Below are 20,118 nucleotides of genomic sequence, written 5' to 3' on the forward strand. Positions count from 1 at the left end.
CAGGCAGCAAAGGCCAAACGGACTCAGAGCAGCCTGGGTTTAACGCAAAGTTAGCCCAAAATAGGAGTGAGGTGGAACAGATTGAAATGCCAGATCCTGGAAATACGCGAAGCAGCAGCAAGGTGCACCGCACGCAGAGCGCTAATGCCACAAGTAAATATCTGAGGTTACTTGAAACAAAGAAATCCAGCTAAACAGGAACAGAGCCCTTTAACCGGGGATATGGAAAAGGATGTTCCAACAATGGCCCTGCACCTCCTCCAGCCGCACAAGCGTCAGGGAAAGCATACATCAAAACCCGGGCACGTCGGGAAGCCGCGGTGCAAGCCGCAGGGAAGCTGGCTTGGTTTGGAGCGAGGGGAGAAGCCTGGAGGCAGCCGCAGAGCGTGGTGACAGCGTGGCTGGTGGTGAGAAGCCAGGGCCAGGAGCGGGGCAGGGCCACGGGACAGGAGAGCATCCAGGTGCTCGCTGACACCGACAGCACCCGGGCCAAATCCCCTTGGTCGGGGCAGAGCGCAGCGAGTGGAGATGGAAGTATCCCACTTTAACACTTTCTGGTGTCCCCACGAGAGGCAGGGAAGGAGCCTGGCAAGAGCTGGAAAGGGAAAATCTGACTGTCCAGAGCCCGAGCCGGGTCTCGCCCCGATGAGACACACGGCCACATGGCTGAAAAGTCAATGAAGAATTGCAAGTGTCTTTCGCCCTTCCCAGGTATTGTCAGACCCTCAGAGGATGTTTAAAAAAGCCAAATCGTTTTCCCCTTGGTAAGAGCCACTTGAAAAGGTTTCCTCTCTGCATTGTTTCAGCAGGGGGAAGTTATTCCGGCGCGTCCCCCCGACGGCCAGCACGGCGCTTTTTGTCGGGCTTGCCTGGCGCGGTGGAGCAGCGCTCTTCCCAGCAATGCCATCCGCCGGGGGCACGGGGCCAGCTTCATCTCTCGGTTTCGGTGGCACAAACAGCAGCAGCGCTGAGTCACAGCACAGCACCGGGTCCGGCCACGGCACTGCTGGCCCTCCAGGTCGTGATTTATGCTCTTCTTCCTCGGAGTCTTGGCTCCAGGGATCGCAGCGAGCGCCGAAGAATTTCGGTTTTCATTAAAATAACAAGGTCATCCTGCGAGCGCTGGAACTGCTCGGGTCTCATTTCCTACGGTTTTGTGTCTCGAGGCCGCCCTCGGTGCCTAAAAATGTACGAACCGAGACTGAAAATGTTTTTGTGGTTACAGCGTTTGTAAGCGGCGTCTCCCACGTGGATTTTCTGGTGTCTAATAATACACGAGCTCACGCTACAGCTGTTTCGGGGGCATTTACAAGATTCCTTTCCTCCACTCAGCTACCTCCTCTCATCGTTTTTGCATAGATCTAATGATCTGCGAGCCCTCCGCCAGATTTGCATGAAGCGGGCCAGCAGGTTGAGAAGTCACCCGGGGCGGGAGGCCACAGACAGGCAGACAGCAGCTCGCCGTTAACCTCATTTCGGGAGGAAAAAAGAGTTTTCCACCCCCTTGTTGCAGGGAAGAAGGTTGGGAAATGTGACCCGGGTGTTTTTAGGTGGGTCTGATCCAGCTTTGGCGGGACTTTTGGCAAGACATCGCAGCACCCGGCTGCATCCTACCCCCACGAGCATCTCCCTCCATCAGCTCTCACGGCCCCAACGGGTTGGGCTGATTAACCCACTGCCGAGCAGCCCGCGTGTTGATTTTTTTTCATCTCAGCAGCCAAGATCATTACGTATTGACGGTTAATTACCCCGTTGCTGTTTGCGACACGCTGCTGCGGGGCTGTGTCAGGGTTTCCATGACACGCAGCCGTGCAACGTGGCAGCACGCAGGTACATCACCGGGCTGGCGTGTGCCGAGGCACCTCCCTGCCAAAGCCAGAGCCCCGTGGAGCTTCCCTTCGGAGCCTCCCTTCCCTTCGGAGCCTTCCTTTCCCTTCCCGACATCCACATCCACTTGCAAAGCTCTTTTCTGGAGCAGCCTCGTGGCAAGGGGGCCCCTGGAATTTGCGGTTTGTCGGAGGTCTCGGATGGGGTCGGCTGCCAGGATGCAGCCTTGTGCTGACCCCAAAACATCCAGGGATGGAGGCCCACGGGTGCAGGGCGTCGAGCCCCGTGCAGTGGGAAATGGTGGAGCTGTGCCCCACAGCCCAGCCGACTCCCGCTTCCCTCTGCCAAACGGGAAGGGAAATCCGGGATTTTCACAGTTTCTTTTGATCCCTCTCACTCGCACCCAGCAGGCGGGCAGGGATTAATCCCTGTTTCCCAGCTCCAGCAGCTTGGGGGCTGCCCAGGCAGGAGGAACCCACCCGAGCAGGAGCTCCCCGAGCTGCCAGACCCTGGGGGGGCTCCATCCTCCCATCCCTGTGGCCCCAGAGGTGCCCCCGGCTGCTGGGGTCAGTCAGCCCGGAGGCTGCTGCTAAAAATCACATTTCCCCTCTGACCTCTCTGTTCACAGTTCTTGGTTTGTGCTCGGTTTCCAGGATGGGAAATAGAAGGGCTGGGGGGAGAGGGGGTTGCTCTGATGAAAGACAAAAAGGAAACAGTCTCTCAGACCAAGGCACACAGAAGCCTAAAGGGAGAAGAAAAGGAAAAGTAGAAGGGGTTATTTTTAGTTTTTTTTTTTTGGATGCTATTTCCCAGCAGACTGAAAGCGAGCAGTGCCCCAGCATCACTGGGGGTGTTGCTCTGCATTTGCTGCCCTGTTGCCAGCATCACGGCCACGGCCAGACGCTACGAGCCCATTGCATAGCTCACCTCAAACAGCTCCTCGATGTGCCCTAGCCAAGGGCCTGATCCTGCCCGCTGCCCTCAGGAGCTGTCAACAGGAGCAGGTCAGGGATTGCCAGCTCGCAGGATGCCCCCAGAGCCAGGGCACCCCAAACCAGCAGGAGCTGGGAGGGAAGCAAGGAGCTGGGATGAGGAGACGCCTGCACGAGGCTGCACAGCAGAGGACGCCAGTAAAATCAGCAAGTCAGCCTGCAGATATTAACAGCCTTTGTGGTTCATAACTTTGGGTCTTCACTTTAAGAGAGAGAAAGTTCCTCACCGTGTAGGCACAGGGGAAGGCGAGCACCGGGGATGCTGCTCTCGGCCAGCCCCGGCATCGAGGGGACACCTGAAAGCCTCGGCCGTGGACTGCAGCTCCCCGCAGCAGCAGACAGCCTGCGTGCCCCACACACACGGCCCCAGGAGTTAAAAACACCAAATATCACGAGTTCTGCCCAAAGTGAGCCACCAGCCCGCCTGCATGTTGCAGCCTGGTCAGAGGGAACCGCTGCCCTGCCAGGCGGCATCCCCCACGAGCCATCTCCTTGGGGTGGGACGGAGCCGACCCTCGCTGCAATACCAAAATGTTTCAGGGACACCGAGCGCTGTGAGAGAGGAGCTGGTGTCAGCAAGAAGCACCCCTGTGCCCCTGCCAAGCCGCAGGTGGGCTCTGCAAGGCTCCTTCCCACAGCCCCAAACCAGCCCCTGAACCCGATGTGGCTCAGCGGAGTGGCGCTGGCACGCTCACGGCACGGTGTCACGGCAGCTGTGCCCACAGCCCTGCTCCGAGCCCCGGGGTGAAGGGACAGGGGACAACGTGCTGTCCCAGAGGGACCTCGTGCCACCCAGCTGCCAGGAGGCAGCTGCAGCCAGGGTGCTGGGACGGAGCCAGTGACCGCCAGAAGCACGCGGACGCTGGGAGCTGTGTGAGGCGCTCCACCAAGCTCGACGGCCCTCGTGGTGTCATCGGGATGGGAAATGAGAGCAGGGAGAGAGAAAACGGGGAGAAGAGAGCCCATCTCACCTGAGAGAGCACAGGAGGCTGAGCCCACGCCTCTAGGAAGCACAAGTCTAGAGGAAAAGCTGCAAGGGGCAAGCTCTTACACTGCCCCCAGATTTTGGGCAGCAACTGGGGCTAAACGATGGGGAGGAGGAAGAGCACAGCGATAGGGGAACGCTCCAGGACATCTCTCTGGACATTAGATCACATTCCCAGTGACATTTAGGGGTAACGCCACCCAAACCAGTGGTTTTGCCTTGACTTGTACCAGCAGAGGATGCAGCACGAGGTATTTTACCAATTTTTCTTTGCAATTTCTACTCCGCAGCTACGGGCACGCACAGACCCAGCCAATCTCTTATAAAAACGCTGACCGCAGATCAGTCCGACAGCGACTGGAAGCATCAGCTCCTCCTGCACTTGCAGCACAGGGAGCATTAGCATTGCTTTGATCCCACCAGTAACCCCCAGTCTGCACGTGGGGCTCCCCCAGGCCACCGGCTGGGGCTGCGATGATGAGAGGCCGGGCAGGACGAGTCCCGGGCACTGGGGCAGCCTCTGCTCGAGGCTCCAGAGGTCTGGGCTCTCATTTTGGTTTGGCAACCCTCGTCTGCCCGGCTGCATCACTGCGGTCCTGCTGACTGCTTATTAAAGTGGCACCAGCCCAGCACGCCCACGGCTCCACTCCCCTCGTGGATTCGGTCGAGGAGCTCGCAGGAACGTGGAGGTGAAGCCTCCAGCAGCGTTAGCACCCAGGAACCAAACGCAGCAGCAGCCATCGGTGACCCTCTCCCCCGTCCCTATAGCCCAGGGTGAAAGCTCAGCCCGGCACACCAACCAGCCCCTCCAGCAGCTGGATTTGGGAACCACAACTGCCCCCAAAGCTCCCAGGATGGCCACTTGCACAGGCACCACGAGCAAGAAGCACACCCGTGTCGCCTCAAAAACACTTCCATGCTCTGAACCCATGGGGCAACCTTGCCAGGGGGGTGAAACCCAGCCCCCAGGGAGGCAGGGATGCAGTGGGGGGGGTTCTGCTGCTTCCCACAAGTCCTGGGATTTTACAGCGCTCTCCTGGAATTCTGCTCTCGCGGATGAGCACTCAGCCGGGGTGACTTTTTCCGTAGTTTTGCAGTTTTCCTCTAAAATGCCAAGTGATGATTCACCCGAGGGGAAAGGAGAGTTTGGCCAAAAGACAGAGGATGGAGGGATTTGTTGTTTTTGTCTGTAATTGTGGTCAGGAAACAGTCCCAGCGCTCATTTTCAGCTCCTCCCTCCTGATAACATCTACCATGCACAGGCAGTGGAAAAGAAGCAGCCTTTGATATAAACACGACAAAGCGTTTGATTCATTGCAGGGCTGTTTTCAGCGACTGCTTCACCCCTGCGCCTGGGACCGACCCGTGACCCCTGCAGGCTCCAGCTCCTCGTCCCCACGGGTGGAAGCCCACCCGACCCCCGGTGGGCAAAGCCACCCCAGGGAAGGATGCTGCAGGGGGGTGTGGGTGCTGAGTCTCTGGGCAGGGCTCGGTCACCAGCAAGGGTTCACCAGCAGGACAAAAGGTTTGCACACCGTGCGTCCCCACACTCACCAGCTCACCCCATCACCCCGAAACACCCGCTGCATCCATGGGAGGGAGCTGAGCCTTGGTGGCTCAGGATGGGGAGAGCGTCTGCCTCCCTTCCAGAGGCACTCATCCTCCCAAGCGTGGTGAGGAAGGCTGGTTTCCAGCCCCTGTACAACCAGCTCCATCAGCCCTGGCACAGGGCAGGTCGTGGAGGAGCAGACTGAGCCCCCAGGGCAGCCCCGGGCAGGATTCATCCCCTGCCATCTATCAGCGCTCCGTGCTCCTGAGGAATGGAGCTGGAAATCAGTAACTCATTAGTGCTGATCTCCAAGTTGTTTTTCTTCTACGTGCCAGGAGATGCCATTACACCCAAGGTACCTGGGCTGCAGTCAGCTAAAAGACGAAAAGCCCAAGCGAACGAGATCCCTGAGCGCAGCAGGGAATAAACCTGGGCTACGGCAAACCTGGGACCGACCGCTCGCTCCCATCTCCAGCTCCTCCGGGCCTGGCTCTAAGGTCAAACCAAGCTTTTATCTCCTCCTGCACATCAGTACATTGGGAAAAAAAAATAATATTAGACGAATAAATTAGCATGCGAAATGTAATTTAACTAATTAGCCCACTGGAGTGGAAAATATTTGCTAACTGCTTTGAAGTCAAACCTGCTGCGCTCACGAGGGCGTCACCAGGGAGCAAGGACAAGGGGGGGCTGAGCAGGGTGCTGGTTCCTTCCCCCGACAGCTTCCCAAAGCCCAGGGCATGGAATGGACCCCCTGGGATGTGCCCAGGCAGTGGCACCGTTGTCCCTGTCCCCAGATATTGCCAAGGAAGCCGACAAAGCAGCTCCACCCTACGAGGGAAGGGCCGAGGTGCCCCAAAAGCCGTTACATGGCTCGTGACAGCCCGCTCGTTGATTTCCCCATTTCCCAGAGATAGAAACCGTTACTCTTTTATTAGCCAAGGTTTGGAAATCCCTCCCCATCGTAGCACGAGAAGCGCCCTGAGAAATTTTGCAACCGCTCGGGTGGGTTTTGAAAGGGAGGGACTGGCAGCCCCAGCGACAGCCAGCGAGGGGACGGAAACAAGAGCCACCTCTGCCCCGGTGCCAGCCCCTGGATGTGGCCACGGGGTGCCCACGTCCCTTCCTCCCTCCTTTAGCTGCAAAGGGCAAACAAGTGGGGAGAGGCAGGGGGCACCCCGAAGAGCAGCGGGGCACGGTGACACAGCTGGGATGCTGCTCTGGCTCCCTGCCCGTGATGCAGATTTGTTTTCTGTGCTCCCATCCCTGCCTCCTGTGGACCTGCCCAGGTGCTCCCTCGCTCGCAGCAGGTTGGGGTCAGTGCTGCTGGGTGGCGTTCGGCCACTCGTTAGTGCGGCCCCTGGACCCCGTCCACTTATTAGAGCTCTGCTCAAATGCATGCATCTGAAGTCCCCACGTAACAGTCCCTGATCTTCTCCCAAATTCCCTGCACCACCTCCAAGGGGAAAGGCAATCCGCGAGCCTGCAGGTGCTGAAGCAGAGCGGGAGGTGCCACCCGGAGAGGTGACAGCGTGGGGACAGCCCTGGGCAGGCACGAAGCACCGATCCCTGTGGCTGGGGGAGCTCCTTGGCTGCCAGCGAGGACTTTCCTCATCGCTCCTCACCCGGGGCTTCCCCGCTGCGGGGGCTCCAAGCACGGAGAGGTGCCGGCGCTGCGGGGGTGCAGCCGCCTCGCCCCCGCTTTCTGGGAGAAGGGAAGGCAGCGAGCAGCCCCGGTTTCCTTCACGCAAACACACGAGGCACTCAGGCGGAGCCCCAGGTCGAGTGGAAATGGGGATGCTGGAGAACGTGCTCCCAGCGGTTGGGGTTTCCATCCCCTTCCATCCTGCACAACGGAGGAAACGCCCCGGCGGTGACAGAGGGCTGGGGACACCAAGCAGAAAAAAATCCCTCCGACGGGGCACAACCCCCTTAATTATTATTATTTTTTCCATTCTGCAATGAAACCACGGATACAATCAGCAAACGGAGCTCATTTTGAGCAACCCAGGGCAGGGCATCCCCACGCCCCATCCCAGCCACTGCCCGGGCGGGCACCGATCTCCAGCGCTGGTGAATCCTGAGGATCCCACAGCACACCGCGGGGAAACCCAGCCTCAGGTATGGCTACGGCGAGCTGTGAGCTGCTGACAAATCAAGCTCGATGAGAATAAAGCACCCAGCTGCGAGGTCAGCGCCTTCCTCCCGCGCTCCAGCACCCTGCAGGCTGCCTTCGCCTCCCTCCTTCCCTCCCTGCCACGCTTTCGGGGCGCGTTCCCAGCCCCGGCACGCCCTGCTGGCTCTGCAGTGACCGTCACAGGTATCCTCATTAGCACAGCGGCACCCACGGTGCTGGCAAAACCCCCTGGGGTGTTTCTAAATATAGGAGCTCCCTGCAAGCCCATCCCTGCAGAGGAGCTGGGCTGGGCTGGGGCTGCCCACCCCTGCCAGGATCCGGCACGGTGCCCACAGGGGAGCCCTCCCTCCTCCGAGGGCTCCTCTCGGTGTCATTTTCTCCCTTTAAGCACGCAGGTGATGCAGAAGAGAAGGTAACGTTCACCACCATACCCTAACTGCTCTCCACCAGGAAAAAAATGCAGATTTAAGGCCCCTGCGGTGAGGACGAACGCTGAGCACACACAGCGAGAGCGGGGGCTTCCCCTGCTCCCCAGGCAGAGGCAGCTCTGCCCCGAATGCTGGCGGCACCTGGAGCGCATCCCAAACCCTCGCGGAGCTGGGATGCCGCCTGCTCACCCACCACGAGCTGGGGGAAGCACTGCCCCTACGTTGGGGTCCCCAGCAGCTTTGGGGCAGGGCTCTCTCCTGCACAATCGGGTTCCCGGTGCGTTCCTGCGAGGGGCAGAGTTAAGGTGATGATGGGCACCGCGAGCCACGCTTTGGGAAATCTGCCCTGGTGCTGCAGCCAGCGCCACTTTGTGCATCCAAGCCCTGCCCTTTGCTGCAGCCGAGTGGGCAGGAGCGGTGCCCACGCTGCCAGCGGGATCAGACAGGGCAGCCCCGAGCTCTGCCACCACCTCCAAGCCGTCCCCAGCCAGGACACCCGCAAGAAACCTGCCCTCCTGCACCGAGCGCCACCGCGAGTCTCCCACCCAGCGGGGAGCTTCCCCTGCCTCCCCGACTCCTCCTTTCATCTTGGATTTTGCAAGAGACAAGGCGCAGGCTGGCTCCAAACGCAGCTCTTGGGGAGGAAAAGGCTGCGCCGGGAGGCGGTGCCACCTTCTTGGCACCTTCAACTTTGCCACAAGTCCACCAGCCCCGGCCAAGTGCCGGGGTGGGGTCACGGCTCCTCTCTGCCCCCTGCACGCCCACCCCGGCCCCGGAGCCCCCGCGGGGGCTGGCGGCCGCCTCGCCTGCCACTTACATCGTCATCCTGCACGCTCAGGGGGATATCCAACATGCACATCTGCACGGGCTGCACCAGAGCCTTCTGCACGTTGAACAAAGGTTTCGCCTCCATCTTCCCAGGCGCGGAGGGGCTGCTCATTCTCCTCTCTCTCTCTGCCGCCGCTCCTCTTGCAGGAGGGGCTCCAGGCCAGGCAGGGAAGCAGACCGGAGATCTCTCCCTGCTCGATTTTTCTCAGCGCATCTTGCCAACAGCCTCCGCCGCCGCCGCCGCTGCTGCTGCTGCTCCGAGCGCCCTTATTTCCTTCCTCGCAAATCAAAGGGCTGCCAGGAGCCGCACCGCGAGGCTGTGTGCGCGCGTGTGTGAGCGAGCGCGCCCGTGTGCGTGTGCGTGTGTGCAGCGGGCGATGCTCCCGTGGCCGGAGGAGCAGCCCTTTGGGAGCAGCAGCCCTTTGGGAGCATGCCTCGGCACGCTGCCTCGCCAGCCGCTCCTTGCTTGCTCTCCCGGCGATGCCGGTGCCGGCTCCCACCTCGCTGCAAGCCTCATCTGCATGCGCGGCACTCGCGGATCCCGCGCATTGTCCCCGAGACACAACAGGTCCTGCCTGCCGTGGATTCCTGCCTGCGATCAGGCTGGGTCCGCAGAGGCTACAGTTTTTCCCTCCGGCTGTTGTGGCAGGCAAACAGGCAGAGCTGGAAGGATGAGAGGGTGTGAGGCAGGGAGCATGCCTGATCCGGGCGGGAGCCTCCCCTTTTCTTGCCTTCTCCTCTTCCATCCCCGCTTCCCATTGTCGGAGGCAGGTTCAGATCAACACCTTCCTGCACTCCCAGGACCACAGCGAGGCTGAAATAATTCACACCCAGAGAGAGGCTGGGAGCCCGATGGCACTGGAAATGCAGCGCGGCACCGAACAAAGGCAGCGGGCACTGGAGATTTGGGGTCAGTCCTGCGTGGGAAGTTTCGCCCAGGCGAGCACAGATCCTGCTGCCTTCTGCACCCCAGGGAGCCCACAGCTCCAAAAAGGAGTCAGCTGGGGGCAGAGCGGCACACTGGGGTGTTTTAGGTACAAAGAGCATCTTCCTACACCTTCCTGCAGTATTTGCACCAATCCCTTCATGGGGTGTGAGAGAGGCACTGACACTCGCACCAGGGGCACAGACAACGCGAATGGAGGCAGCAGCAGGCCCCGATTTGGGGTTCCCCTTGCTGCACACAGGGCAGAGGCACGGGATGGTGCAGCCCAGTCCCTGCTTTCCCAAAGCCCGCAGCAGGGCTATGGGTTTTGGGGCTGCACTGGGGAATCCAGCTGAGCCCCACTCTGCACGGGGCAGGCACCATCTCCGGGGTCATCTCCCAGCCTGGTGATATTATGGGAACTGCCCGGCCCTTTTCGTAGTGCCAAGGCAGTGCCACAGCCCAGGGAACACCCCGGCACGGAGTCACCGTCTCGCTATGTCCCGGTGCCTCATTGCTGCCATCACCAGCCACACAACCTGCCCCAGGCACGGGCAGCGCCCGCAGCCCAGCTCCCAGGAAAGGTGACTCAGAGCTGCACCGAGCCCCTGCGCGGGTTCCTCGCCGCCCCACGACAGCTCAGCAGAGCAGGGCTTTCCAGTAACAACCTTCCAGTAACAAACTGGGCTTGGCTGGCTGGGATTGCACCTTCTGATGGGGCTGAGCGACTGCAGCACCATCCCGAGAAGCGCTCGCCACCGGGACGTCTGCAGCAGAAGCGGACGGGAAAAGTTCCCCCAGCACCAAACCAGCCCGGACAGGACGATCCCACACAGGCTTGTGAACGACAGCCCTGTCCCACTCCACCTCCACCCTGGGTGAGCTACGATCCCAAACCCTCTGTCAGCAGCAGCCCCAAAGCCCCGTGCCCATCCCGATGGGGTAACAGATCCCCAGCACGGGACGGAGCCCACGGAGTGGGGAGGGCTGGAGGAGAAACTTTCCCCTGGCTCCCCTCACCCCTGCATCGGGCAGCAGCTCCATCCCAGCCCCTGGTGCTTCCCCGTTTCATTTTGCATTGGGGTTTTGTTGTTTCCTGCACATTCAGCAGGAACGGGACCTCGCTGCTTCGCTGCTCTAACTGGGAAAATGCCCTTTTCCAGTAAGAGCCTCGGCAGGAACAGAGAAATGGTGACACCTCCACCAGCTGCAGCCTGCTCCCGGCTGCTCTGCTGCTGCCCCAGAGAAACCAGCTCCAGGCTGGGGCCGCGCATCCGTCCCTCACAGCCTCTGCTACCCAAAACGCATCATTTGGGCTCATCGGGATGGACCGCGACTGAGTCACCCTGTAGGTGGATGCAGGTTTTGGGGACAAACTCGTGCACAGGAGGGTTTCAGTGCCCAGCACACAGTGCAGGCACTCAGACTGCTCCAAAAGCAGCGCCCGACCTCTCCCAGCCCATCAGCCGCTCCTACCACCGAGCGACTCGCTCCTGAGGACGAAGCCCCCGTCCGAGGAAGGCTGACCCTGGCGCTTTATGGAGTCGAGCATCAAAGGCTTCCACGAAACGAAAGGAATCCCATGGCAGGAACAATGTCAGGTTTGTTTTGCCAAGGAAATTGCGACTCCACGAATTGTCCCCGAGCCCAACCAGCGCAGGGCCCCGCGGGTGCAGGAGAACGCCCGGCTTCGGGGAAATGATGCAAAGCCCACGGGTTTATTTTCACTGGGTAAGGGCGACAGAAAGGCAAAGGAGAAACGGAGCAGCACGAGAAGGGGAAAGCGAGTGGAAAATCCCAGCCGCTCTTCCCCTTCGATACCGATCGGTAATAGGAAGAGGAAACCTGCTTTCGAAAGCACAGAAATCCCAGCCCGGTGGCATCCCTCTGCAGAAACCGGGCGGTTACGGGAAGCCCACGGGCACATCTCGAGGGGCAGAGCAGGCTCGGACGTGTGGGTGGGTGTCCTGTAGGTGGGTGTCCCATGGGTGGGTGTCCCACAGGGCTTCCAAGGGACCTGAGCAGACAGGACACCAAGTCCCCAGCGAAAACCAAGGGCAGCTCGTGGTGTATAACCCCACTCCAAACCCGCCTTGTCCCAAGCGAGTTAAGAGAACAAACCCCACTCATTTTTAACCGCACCCTCGGTTTTAGGCATTTGCTTCAAGGAGCCGCCCTTGCACCCTCCAAGTTCCGCTCCTGACAGCGGCCCCAGCCTGAATAAATGCCTGAGCTCCCCAGAAGGGACACGTATGCAAAATTAACCCTCAATCGAGCCCATGTGAGGCACGAGCTGGCCGTTTAATGGGTGTGGAGCAGCAATTACCACCGCAAAGCGAAAGCCAGCAAGCGTTGAGGGGGGGATGCAATTAGTTTCCTTGGGATTCCTCCACACGTTTGTCACTTGAGGGATTTCCATGTCCAAACTCCCCCGGGGGTGGGAAGGCACCCCAGGAGCCTCCAGGTCCCACGGGGAGGGGACGGGGACGCGTCCCCATCGCCCCCCACCGCGGTGCCTGGATGCGGCCGCTCGGAACCAGTCACCATGGAGACGGTCACTGCAGCAACGCGCGGGGATGCGAGGACCAAGGGGGGGATGTGAGGATCAAGGGGGGGATGCCAACGAGGCCAAGGACCACTTTCCCCCTAGAAAAGGGCCAGGAGGTGCCCACAAGCCCCCTTTCTGCTTCCGAGGCCGTTTCCCTGCATCAGGAGCACAACCGGGCTCTGCCGCTCGCGCTCCAGCTGCCGCGTCCCGTGCCGAGAGCGCTTTATCCTGTCGGAATGGGTCCCACGGGAGCTGCTAATACCGAGCTGTCACGGAGGGAGCTGCTGGAGGCTGCTATGGTAACGCTGGGATGGGGTTTCCATCACGATCTCCCCTCGGGGATGGAGCCCAGGATGGGGGCACCCACGCCGCAGCCCCCGGGTGCAGGTGGCTGGGCGCAGGGCAGGCAGAGGCGCTCCAGGAGGGTGCCTGGGTGCAGCTCTCGGGGAGGGAAATCCCCGGCACACAGCCTGTACGTGCTTTGGGCACAAATAGCCGGGATGATTGCGTTCGTGTAGGGGCATCCACCTCCTCATGCTGGGCTCAGATGGCGGGTCTGGAAGCTGGGGGCTGCAGAGGTGCCACGAGCTGCCACGTGCACACCGCAGCTCCAAACCTAAGGAAAACCCCCAGCATCTCCCCAAACACCCACCCATCACACCACCCACCTCGTTGCGATGGGGGTGGGCAGCACACGGCGCACAGCAGGGCTCGCCTGGTCCCTCACTGGGCAACCCAGCCCGACCAGGAGCTCCTCACTGTCAGCAGCATCCCTACTGCACAACAGCACGGTGCCGCGGGGCACGGAGGGCTGAGGGCACAGGCAAGCCGCGACAGCCCCTGCTGTCACCAATTATCCTTTCCCGGCGAGGGTTTATTCCACCTGGCAGCCAGGCTGGAGCAGCAGCCGGCTGCCGAGGGCTGGCAGCAAGGCTGGGGCATCTCTGCGGGAATATGTCCACAGCCATCGAGATCTGCGGGCAAACGGGGCACGGGGACGTGCTGCACGGCGCCTGGAGCACTCGCCGGGGATGCTGCATCCCCTGAGTCACCAACCAAAGCTCAAACACGCCCCAGGGGATGGGGGTCCTGTCCCCCAGCCCTGCAGCCCACCGTGCTGCTGAGCCTGCAGCTCCCCGGGCGCTCTTTAAACGATGTGTAAAGCCAGGAGGTTATCTGTGGAGCCACATCGCTGCCCCGTATCGCCTGTCAGGCAGGGAACGGGCTCGGAGATAACAGACACAACTGGAGCAGCTCAGAGGTTTCCAGCCCCAGGCACAAAGCCAAGGCTCTCCCAGTCCTCCCTCTTTGCTTTATGGCCAAGGGGCTTGGAAGAAGCCTCCGCCACGTGCAGTCCCCTCCTCACCAGCCTGTGCTAGCCAAGGGGATGGGAACACTTGTTGCAGGGGTGGGTTCCTGGAGCAGGTTGATTTTCCTGGAGGTTTTCTTCAGGGCTCCGGTTCAGGTGCTGCCCAGCCTCCCAGCAGCAAGGCGAGGGGTCTGGCACTGCTTCCTCAGCCATGCAGGAGCCGACAGCCTTCATGGACCTCTCCTTAGCCCTGGCTCACAGCAGGAGGGGTGTTTCAGCCTGGACACCGGTGCACAGTTTGCTCCCCTTGCAGGTGAACAAGGACACGGCAGGGGACCAAACCCAAACGCTGTCAGGGTCGGTGGGGCAGAGGGCGCGGAGACCCTTCCCCGAAGCACCGGCTGCAGGCAGAGCCCAGCTCCCCAAACCCCTGCAGCAGGACAAAACCTGGCTGGTGCTGACAGCCAGGAGCATCCTCCGGGAGCAGGGCACGGCACAGGAGGTGGCACGTCCCCCTCCTGCCCCACACCCGTCACCGCCATCGAGCGACCGCGCTGCAAATCGGATGAGGCTCAGCCCTGGAGGCCCTCCATTGATTTCCGTTGCCTAACGACAGGAAAGCTTTATAATCCTATTAACTAAACACCCTTTCAAGCAGCAGTGGGAGCAGCACGAAGGGGAGTTGTATAAGCACCCAGAGCCACCCGGCGCAGCGCCCGGCTCCATGGGTGCTGGGTGAGGCCCCCAGAATTGGGGCTGTGGCACCCATGGGTGCAGGGCTGGTCCCCATGAAGGCCTCCTGGGTTCACCCCACAAGCTCTGGCTGCACATCACCGGCTCCTACAAAGGAGCTGGGAGGTCTCAGGTAGGAAAATGGTGCTCAGGCACACAGAGCGCAGGGCCTGGCCCCACAATATTGCACTATTGCTGCATTTCAGTGACAAGAAAGGAGCCCCTGCGAGCCCATTAATGGGCAGCCATTCACAGGGGTGGGTTTTGGGGCAGCAGGAGATGCAGATGCCTGCCTGATGCCTCATCCAAACGAAAGCCCCCCAGGTCCAGCTCCCCTCCTGATGGCACAACCAAGACTTCTGCAGCACTCACCCCCAAGAAGGTCTGGGCTGCAGCAGCAGGGAGAAAAATGTCTTCCCCCCCAGCAGAAACACACCTTCCCCAGGCAGCGGGGGTATTTATCAGCCCTCTCCCTGCCCCTTCTCTCCCATTATCCCCACAGCACTGCCCTAATATTTCCCAGCACAGGTTTTAACGCAGAGGCGCAGGACGGGCTCTTTGCTGGGGGACACGAGGCTGCAGGCGTCCCCGTCCGTGTCACAGGCACCCTAAACAAAACCCTTCCCTGTTTCAGTGCTTACCCCATGGGGCACAGGATAACCTGTCCCCCCACGAGCCCTGGGGCTCCCATGCCCGATGTCCCCGTGCTGGGGGGCTCCAGACCCACCACACGGAGATGCAGCATCGCTGCGGTGCCCCGGGGACAGCACAGAAGCGCCCGCCTGTCACCATGGAAATGCCGAAGGGAGGGCTGGAGCCCGCGGGGACTTTCATCCTCTGCCAAGCAAAACAGGGCCCTCAAACAACCACCAGCACCCGGAGGAGGAGGAGGAGGAACGGACTCGTGCTCCCCGTGGCCGGCCAGGCACGAGGCAGCCAACGTGGGGCTCCTGGGGAAGGAAAGGACACCCCGGCACAGGCTGAGCTCGGCCCCATACCTCAGCCACCCCTCCCTGGGACCAGCCGTGTCCCCCCCACACACCCACCCAGGCTTTTTTTCATGCCAGAGGTGAAGAGTTGGGACGGGCAGGAAGCAGGCGGGGGGAAATCCGCTGTGGGATGGAGGCAGCGGGGCCGGGGGGAGGCTTCAAAGGGCCCCGAGCTGCGTGCGGAGCCAGGAGGCCGAGGCCTCTGTGGGGTCTGCTTCCCACAGGGTTTGTGTCCCAAGCACCGGACATCCTACAAAACCTACACGGGGACATCCCTAATTCTCCGAGCTGTGGTGCTCGCCTACAGCCCGATTTCCCAGGGGGTGAGCTTGCAGCCCCAGGGGAGCAGGAGCCCTGTCCTGGAGGCCTGCAGGCCCCTGACATGCCACCGCCAGGCTGCCTTTGACGTCAGCTCCCATCTACAAGTGTTGCCTTTGACCCACGGCCAAAAATGACAATGCAAGGGGGGGGAAAAAAATAAAAATTGGTAAGAAAAACAAATATCCGGCAACCCGCAGGGAGCCCCAGGCACGCTGGGGTGGCCTGGGAGCCAAAAAGCCATGGAAATTCATGTAGCTCGGCACCTCTGCCGGCCCCCTGACGGGGAGGACACGGCGCTGGGCACAAGGAAACGCTGGGGAACAGGGAAACAGTTTGGCTGCTGGCAGTGGGAACAGGCACAAAAGGGAGCTCTGGATCAGGGCTTTCATTTCTCAGGGGGGAGGGACAGTGACTGACGTGGCCTCGCCGAGGTCTCACGGCAGGTCCCGGGTGCTTTGGGTCGGCCTTTGGGTCTCGGTGGATGGAGCTGCCTCATGTTCTCCACACCCCCCTCTGTGAGCGAGGTGCAAACCCCGAGCTCCTGAGCAGCTCTGCCCCCTCTTTGTCACCGCTGACCCTTCCCAGCACTGACGAAGGCAAAACCCAAGCCAATAATTCATAGGGAAAACAAGAGTGCCATCTGCTGCACAGCACCGCTCTCCTGCCCGGCCCCGCTCAGGGCACGCACAGGGCCCCCAAAACGCGTCCCCAGCCAGCCCCCAGCAGCAGCAGCCACCTCAGAATGGGGAAGGCAGCCCCAAAGCCACCCCGATGGCCACCCACAGCTGCGTGGCAGGGGACAGCCTCTGGTTTGCGTGGAAAAGCAAAGGACAGAGGGATGGGGGAGAAGACCACGGTGTCCCTGAGCCCATTCGGTGAGAAATGTGCCAGGAGATGGAGCAGGGAGCGAGGTCACTTGGGGGAAGCAGGCAAACAACCCCCTCATCCCATTAGGGTGCTGCAGGTGAGGCTCACCTGGCAGCCAGGAGGGTAAAACCCAAACAGCCCCCAACACCCAGCCGGCCTGGGGAGCTCGCTGGCACCATCCTGAGCTCCTCTGGAGAGAAACTCCAAATCCTGGCACTGGGTACCGTGCCCTCCTGCCCCTGCTTTGTTATCCTGCTGTCCCAGGGAGATTTGGGAGGGGTGGGAAGAGCAGGGTCAGCCTAAGCGAGCTGGCATCAGCTTCTCTGTGCCTCTGGCCCCAGCAGCTGCAGGCTGGTATCAGTCAGCCCCCCCTGCTCCTGAGTGGTTGCAGTTTGGGGGCAGGTGAAGCAGTTTCTCTGCGGCTGCTGCCTGGAAAGCGTGCTGGCATCCTCCGCGAGGCGCACGTTGCTATAGCAATGGGAAGGTATCAAGCGAAGCCGGCCCTGATGGATAGGGCAGGTTGCTTTGAAATCCCCAGGCAAGCTCAGGACCCCTGCTTCCCCAGGGGCAGCAGGCAGGCAGCGTACAGGGGGTGGCACGGCAAAAACACCGCAAGAAACTGAGAAACAGAATCCCAAAATAAGCCTGGAATAAACAGTCCTGAACCCCCCCCCCCCCCGCTCACGTGAACAGCCCTTGCAAAGCGAACTGACCCCAAAGACGACAAACTGCACCGAGCTGCAGGGTGTAGGATCAGGCCCTGGAGCATCCCAGCCCAGGGGGTTCTGCTGGAGCCTGCAGCAGTTGCTGCACACCCCGCTCATGCTACCCGGCCCTGTCTGCAGGCACAAACACACACACGTGAGTGGGAGCTCCAGATGGAGCCATGGATCTCCACTGCGGAGGAACTCAGCATCTCCCCTCCTGCAACCCCCCGGACCCCGCTGCCAGCAGGACCCCCGCTCGCTGTCACCAGTTGCCAGCTCGCCCTCCTGCCCGCAGCAAAGCACGGCCGTCGGCGAGCTCCTGGCTGTCAAACGTGGCTGTGCACAGCTCCCTGCCAGGCCTCGGGTCAGATGAACGAGGGCGGCACCGAAGCCAGTTCAGCCCCAGCTCCGCTCCCTGCGCTCAGGCTCCGCGTCCCACAGAGGCTCGGCCAGCCCCAGCCCCACTCATGTGCCGCCTGCTCCCTTCCCCAACCCAAGCAGGCAGCGAGGGAGCGCAGGGACAAGCCTGCAGCTCCAGGAGCCTGGCCCAGGATGGCAGCCACCTTCTGACCCCGCTCACGTGCGGGTTTTGGCGTTAAAGGCTGAAATTCCCCCCTGCACACCAACCTTTGCTTTCCCGCGTCACGACGCCCTGAGCGCACCTGCAGCAATTAGAGCAGAGGCGGAAACCCCTCCCTGTTTGCTCAGCTTATTTACTTTGCAGCAGCGACTTTTCCCCGCTGTTTGTGTGGGTCTTTCCCTTGGCAACCCGGCAGAGAAACGTTTACGAGGCCCGAGCAATGCGGCTGTGCAGCCAGAGGAGCTCCGGGGTGCGGCCGCAGCTGGAAATTCCTCCTCACCGGTAGTCATAAAAAGGACGGGGCTTGGGTGATCTGCACCCCTTCCGCAGCAAAAGGGCTCGTCCTCCTCGAGCAGGGCATGCAATGGGAGCCAGGACAGCTCAGCTGTGCCCCACACCTTTCCACCCCCTCCTTATAGGATTTAAGGCTGGGGATAAAACCTCCGTGTGCCTCAGTTTCCCCCGATGTAGAACGGGGTAAATACCAACAGCGAAGGGAAGGCTGAAGCCCAGGCTTCGTGCAATGCGCTCTGTAGGAATGCTGCCTGCCTTCTGCAGCACGAGCAGGGGACTGAGCTATCCACGTCTCTTTCTAGATGACTTTACACCTGTAATTTTCTGGCTCTCGCAGCAGAATTACCCCCTCCAGCCCACAGCCACGGTGACAGCGCTCTTGTTCTTGACCCCCGGCAGGGTCAGGATGCAAACCCCGGTATTTGGGCTGCCAGCCCCCTTTGCCAGAGGTGCACTACACGTGCCGGTGCCAGCCCCTGCCTCACACGCTGCCCCCCAACAGCCCTGGTTCATTTTTTGTCCCCAGTGCTGGGTCAATGCAGACAAGGCCCAGACCAAACAGACCCGCTTGCTACGCACATTTTTCCAGTCAAAAAACAGATCCCAACCACTTCCCCATCGCAGCATCAGCCTTCTCCTTCCCCACTCCAGGGCTGCCGGTGCCCACCTCCTCCCCACCGCCCCCGCGGGCACCGACCCCATTCCTCACCAGAGCTGGGGAGCTCGGGACGTGAGAAGGGCACCAGGCAGCATAAAGTCAGAGAAGCAGCGGGACCAAAGAGCCGCATTCTGTCAAGACCCCCAAATATTCCTCCTTTGCTTCATCCTCCCCTGCCCCAAAAGCACCAGGAGGGGTTGTGAGCACAGACCTTGTGCCCCTCCGGGCCCAATTTAGCTTCGTTTAATCCCATAAATGCTCTGGGCAGGGTCAAGGGTCCTCCTGGTGCCACCTGCCAGAGAGAGCAGCAGCCCCGGCTGGTGGGCACAGCCTGCAGCACCCCACAGCACCCCATAACATCCCTCAGCACCCCATAACATCGCTCCAGCAGCCGGACCCGTCCCAGCCGGGCTGCCTTTCACTCCCATCCTCCAGGCTCCCCCAGAACAGGAGAAACCAGGAGGGACCCCCCCAGGCTGCTGCTGCTCCTCCGTGGGGTGCCGGAGGGCTGCCACCGGGGCAGTCACCTGCACCTGCAGCCCCCCCGCGCTCCGTCTCACCCCAAACCCCCCTCCAGCAGAGCTCAGAAGGGGACAGACCCCCTAGAAAGGGGGGTAAAAAAACCCTAAAGGAGCGCAGCGCGCCGCTCACCTGGCTGTCGATCATCATCGTGCCCCGCACACCATAGCCTCCGCGGAGCCGCGCTGGAAAAGCCGCCGGCCCCCGCTGCGGGACCCCTCGGGGCCGGGGGTCCCCCCCCCCCACCTTGGGGGGCTCCTTGGGGCCGGGGGCTCAGCGCCCCCCCGAGCTGCCCGGCGGCCGGGGCCGCGCCGCGCCGGCCATGGGGGCTCCCCCCGCCCCGGGAGCCGCCGTCGCCGGGAGCGCGCAGCGCGGGGGCGGGCGCGGGGAACGGGGATAGGGGAGGGGGGGGAATGGGGGGGCGGGGGCCGAGCTCGGCTCCGCCCGGCAGCGCGCAAAGGGACCGGCTGGGCGCGCCCCCGCGGCCCCAAAGCAGCGGGGCGCGCAGCGTGGAGCTGCGCCCCGCGGAGCGCACGGGAAGGGGGACCCCCAAAGGAGCCCCGCTTGTGTCCTCTCCTCCCCCGGGGAGCCCAGATTTTTTTTAGGGTGGGGGTTGCTGCAAGGGGGTTTGGGGGCTCTGCGGGGAGCGAGGAGAGGGTTGTAGGGTTGGGGCAGCGCTGCTGTGAGATTATAAATAGGAGATCTGTAGGGCAGGGAAGGGGGCACTCGGTGCAACCCGCTGCCAGGCTCTTCCCAGCCCTGTTCCCCCCCCCCCAGCACCCTGCTGGGACCACCAGGCCGGAGCACAACCGACAGCCACCCCCGGCTGCTGCGTCTCTGCTCGGCCCAGCGCCTGAAATGGGGCCCGGAGGAACCCAAGGAAAAAGGTGCTGGAAAGCTCCATGCGCAGCCGGGGTGCTGGA

At 61.7% G+C, this 20,118-nt stretch overlaps 1 protein-coding gene across 2 annotated transcripts in view; it reads right to left on the reverse strand.

Moving 5' to 3' along the window:
- The window catches only part of RALGDS (ral guanine nucleotide dissociation stimulator), a 47,864-nt gene extending 28,349 nt beyond the window's left edge, over nucleotides 1-19,515 (reverse strand). Inside the window, exon 1 of one of the 2 annotated variants that reach the window (XM_084494059.1) lies at nucleotides 19,328-19,515. In XM_084494059.1, coding sequence (XP_084350185.1) covers nucleotides 19,328-19,345 — 18 coding nt within the window. In that variant the 5' untranslated portion in view covers nucleotides 19,346-19,515. Of the gene's footprint in view, nucleotides 1-8,735; nucleotides 8,915-19,327 lie in introns of those variants that run through there. The other variant, XM_084494057.1, reaches the window with a different exon arrangement.
- Between the last annotated feature and the right edge of the window lie 603 nt (nucleotides 19,516-20,118).

This window comes from Aythya ferina (assembly GCF_964211825.1).
Source record: "Aythya ferina genome assembly, chromosome: 20".
Classification (NCBI taxonomy): Eukaryota; Metazoa; Chordata; class Aves; order Anseriformes; family Anatidae; genus Aythya; species Aythya ferina.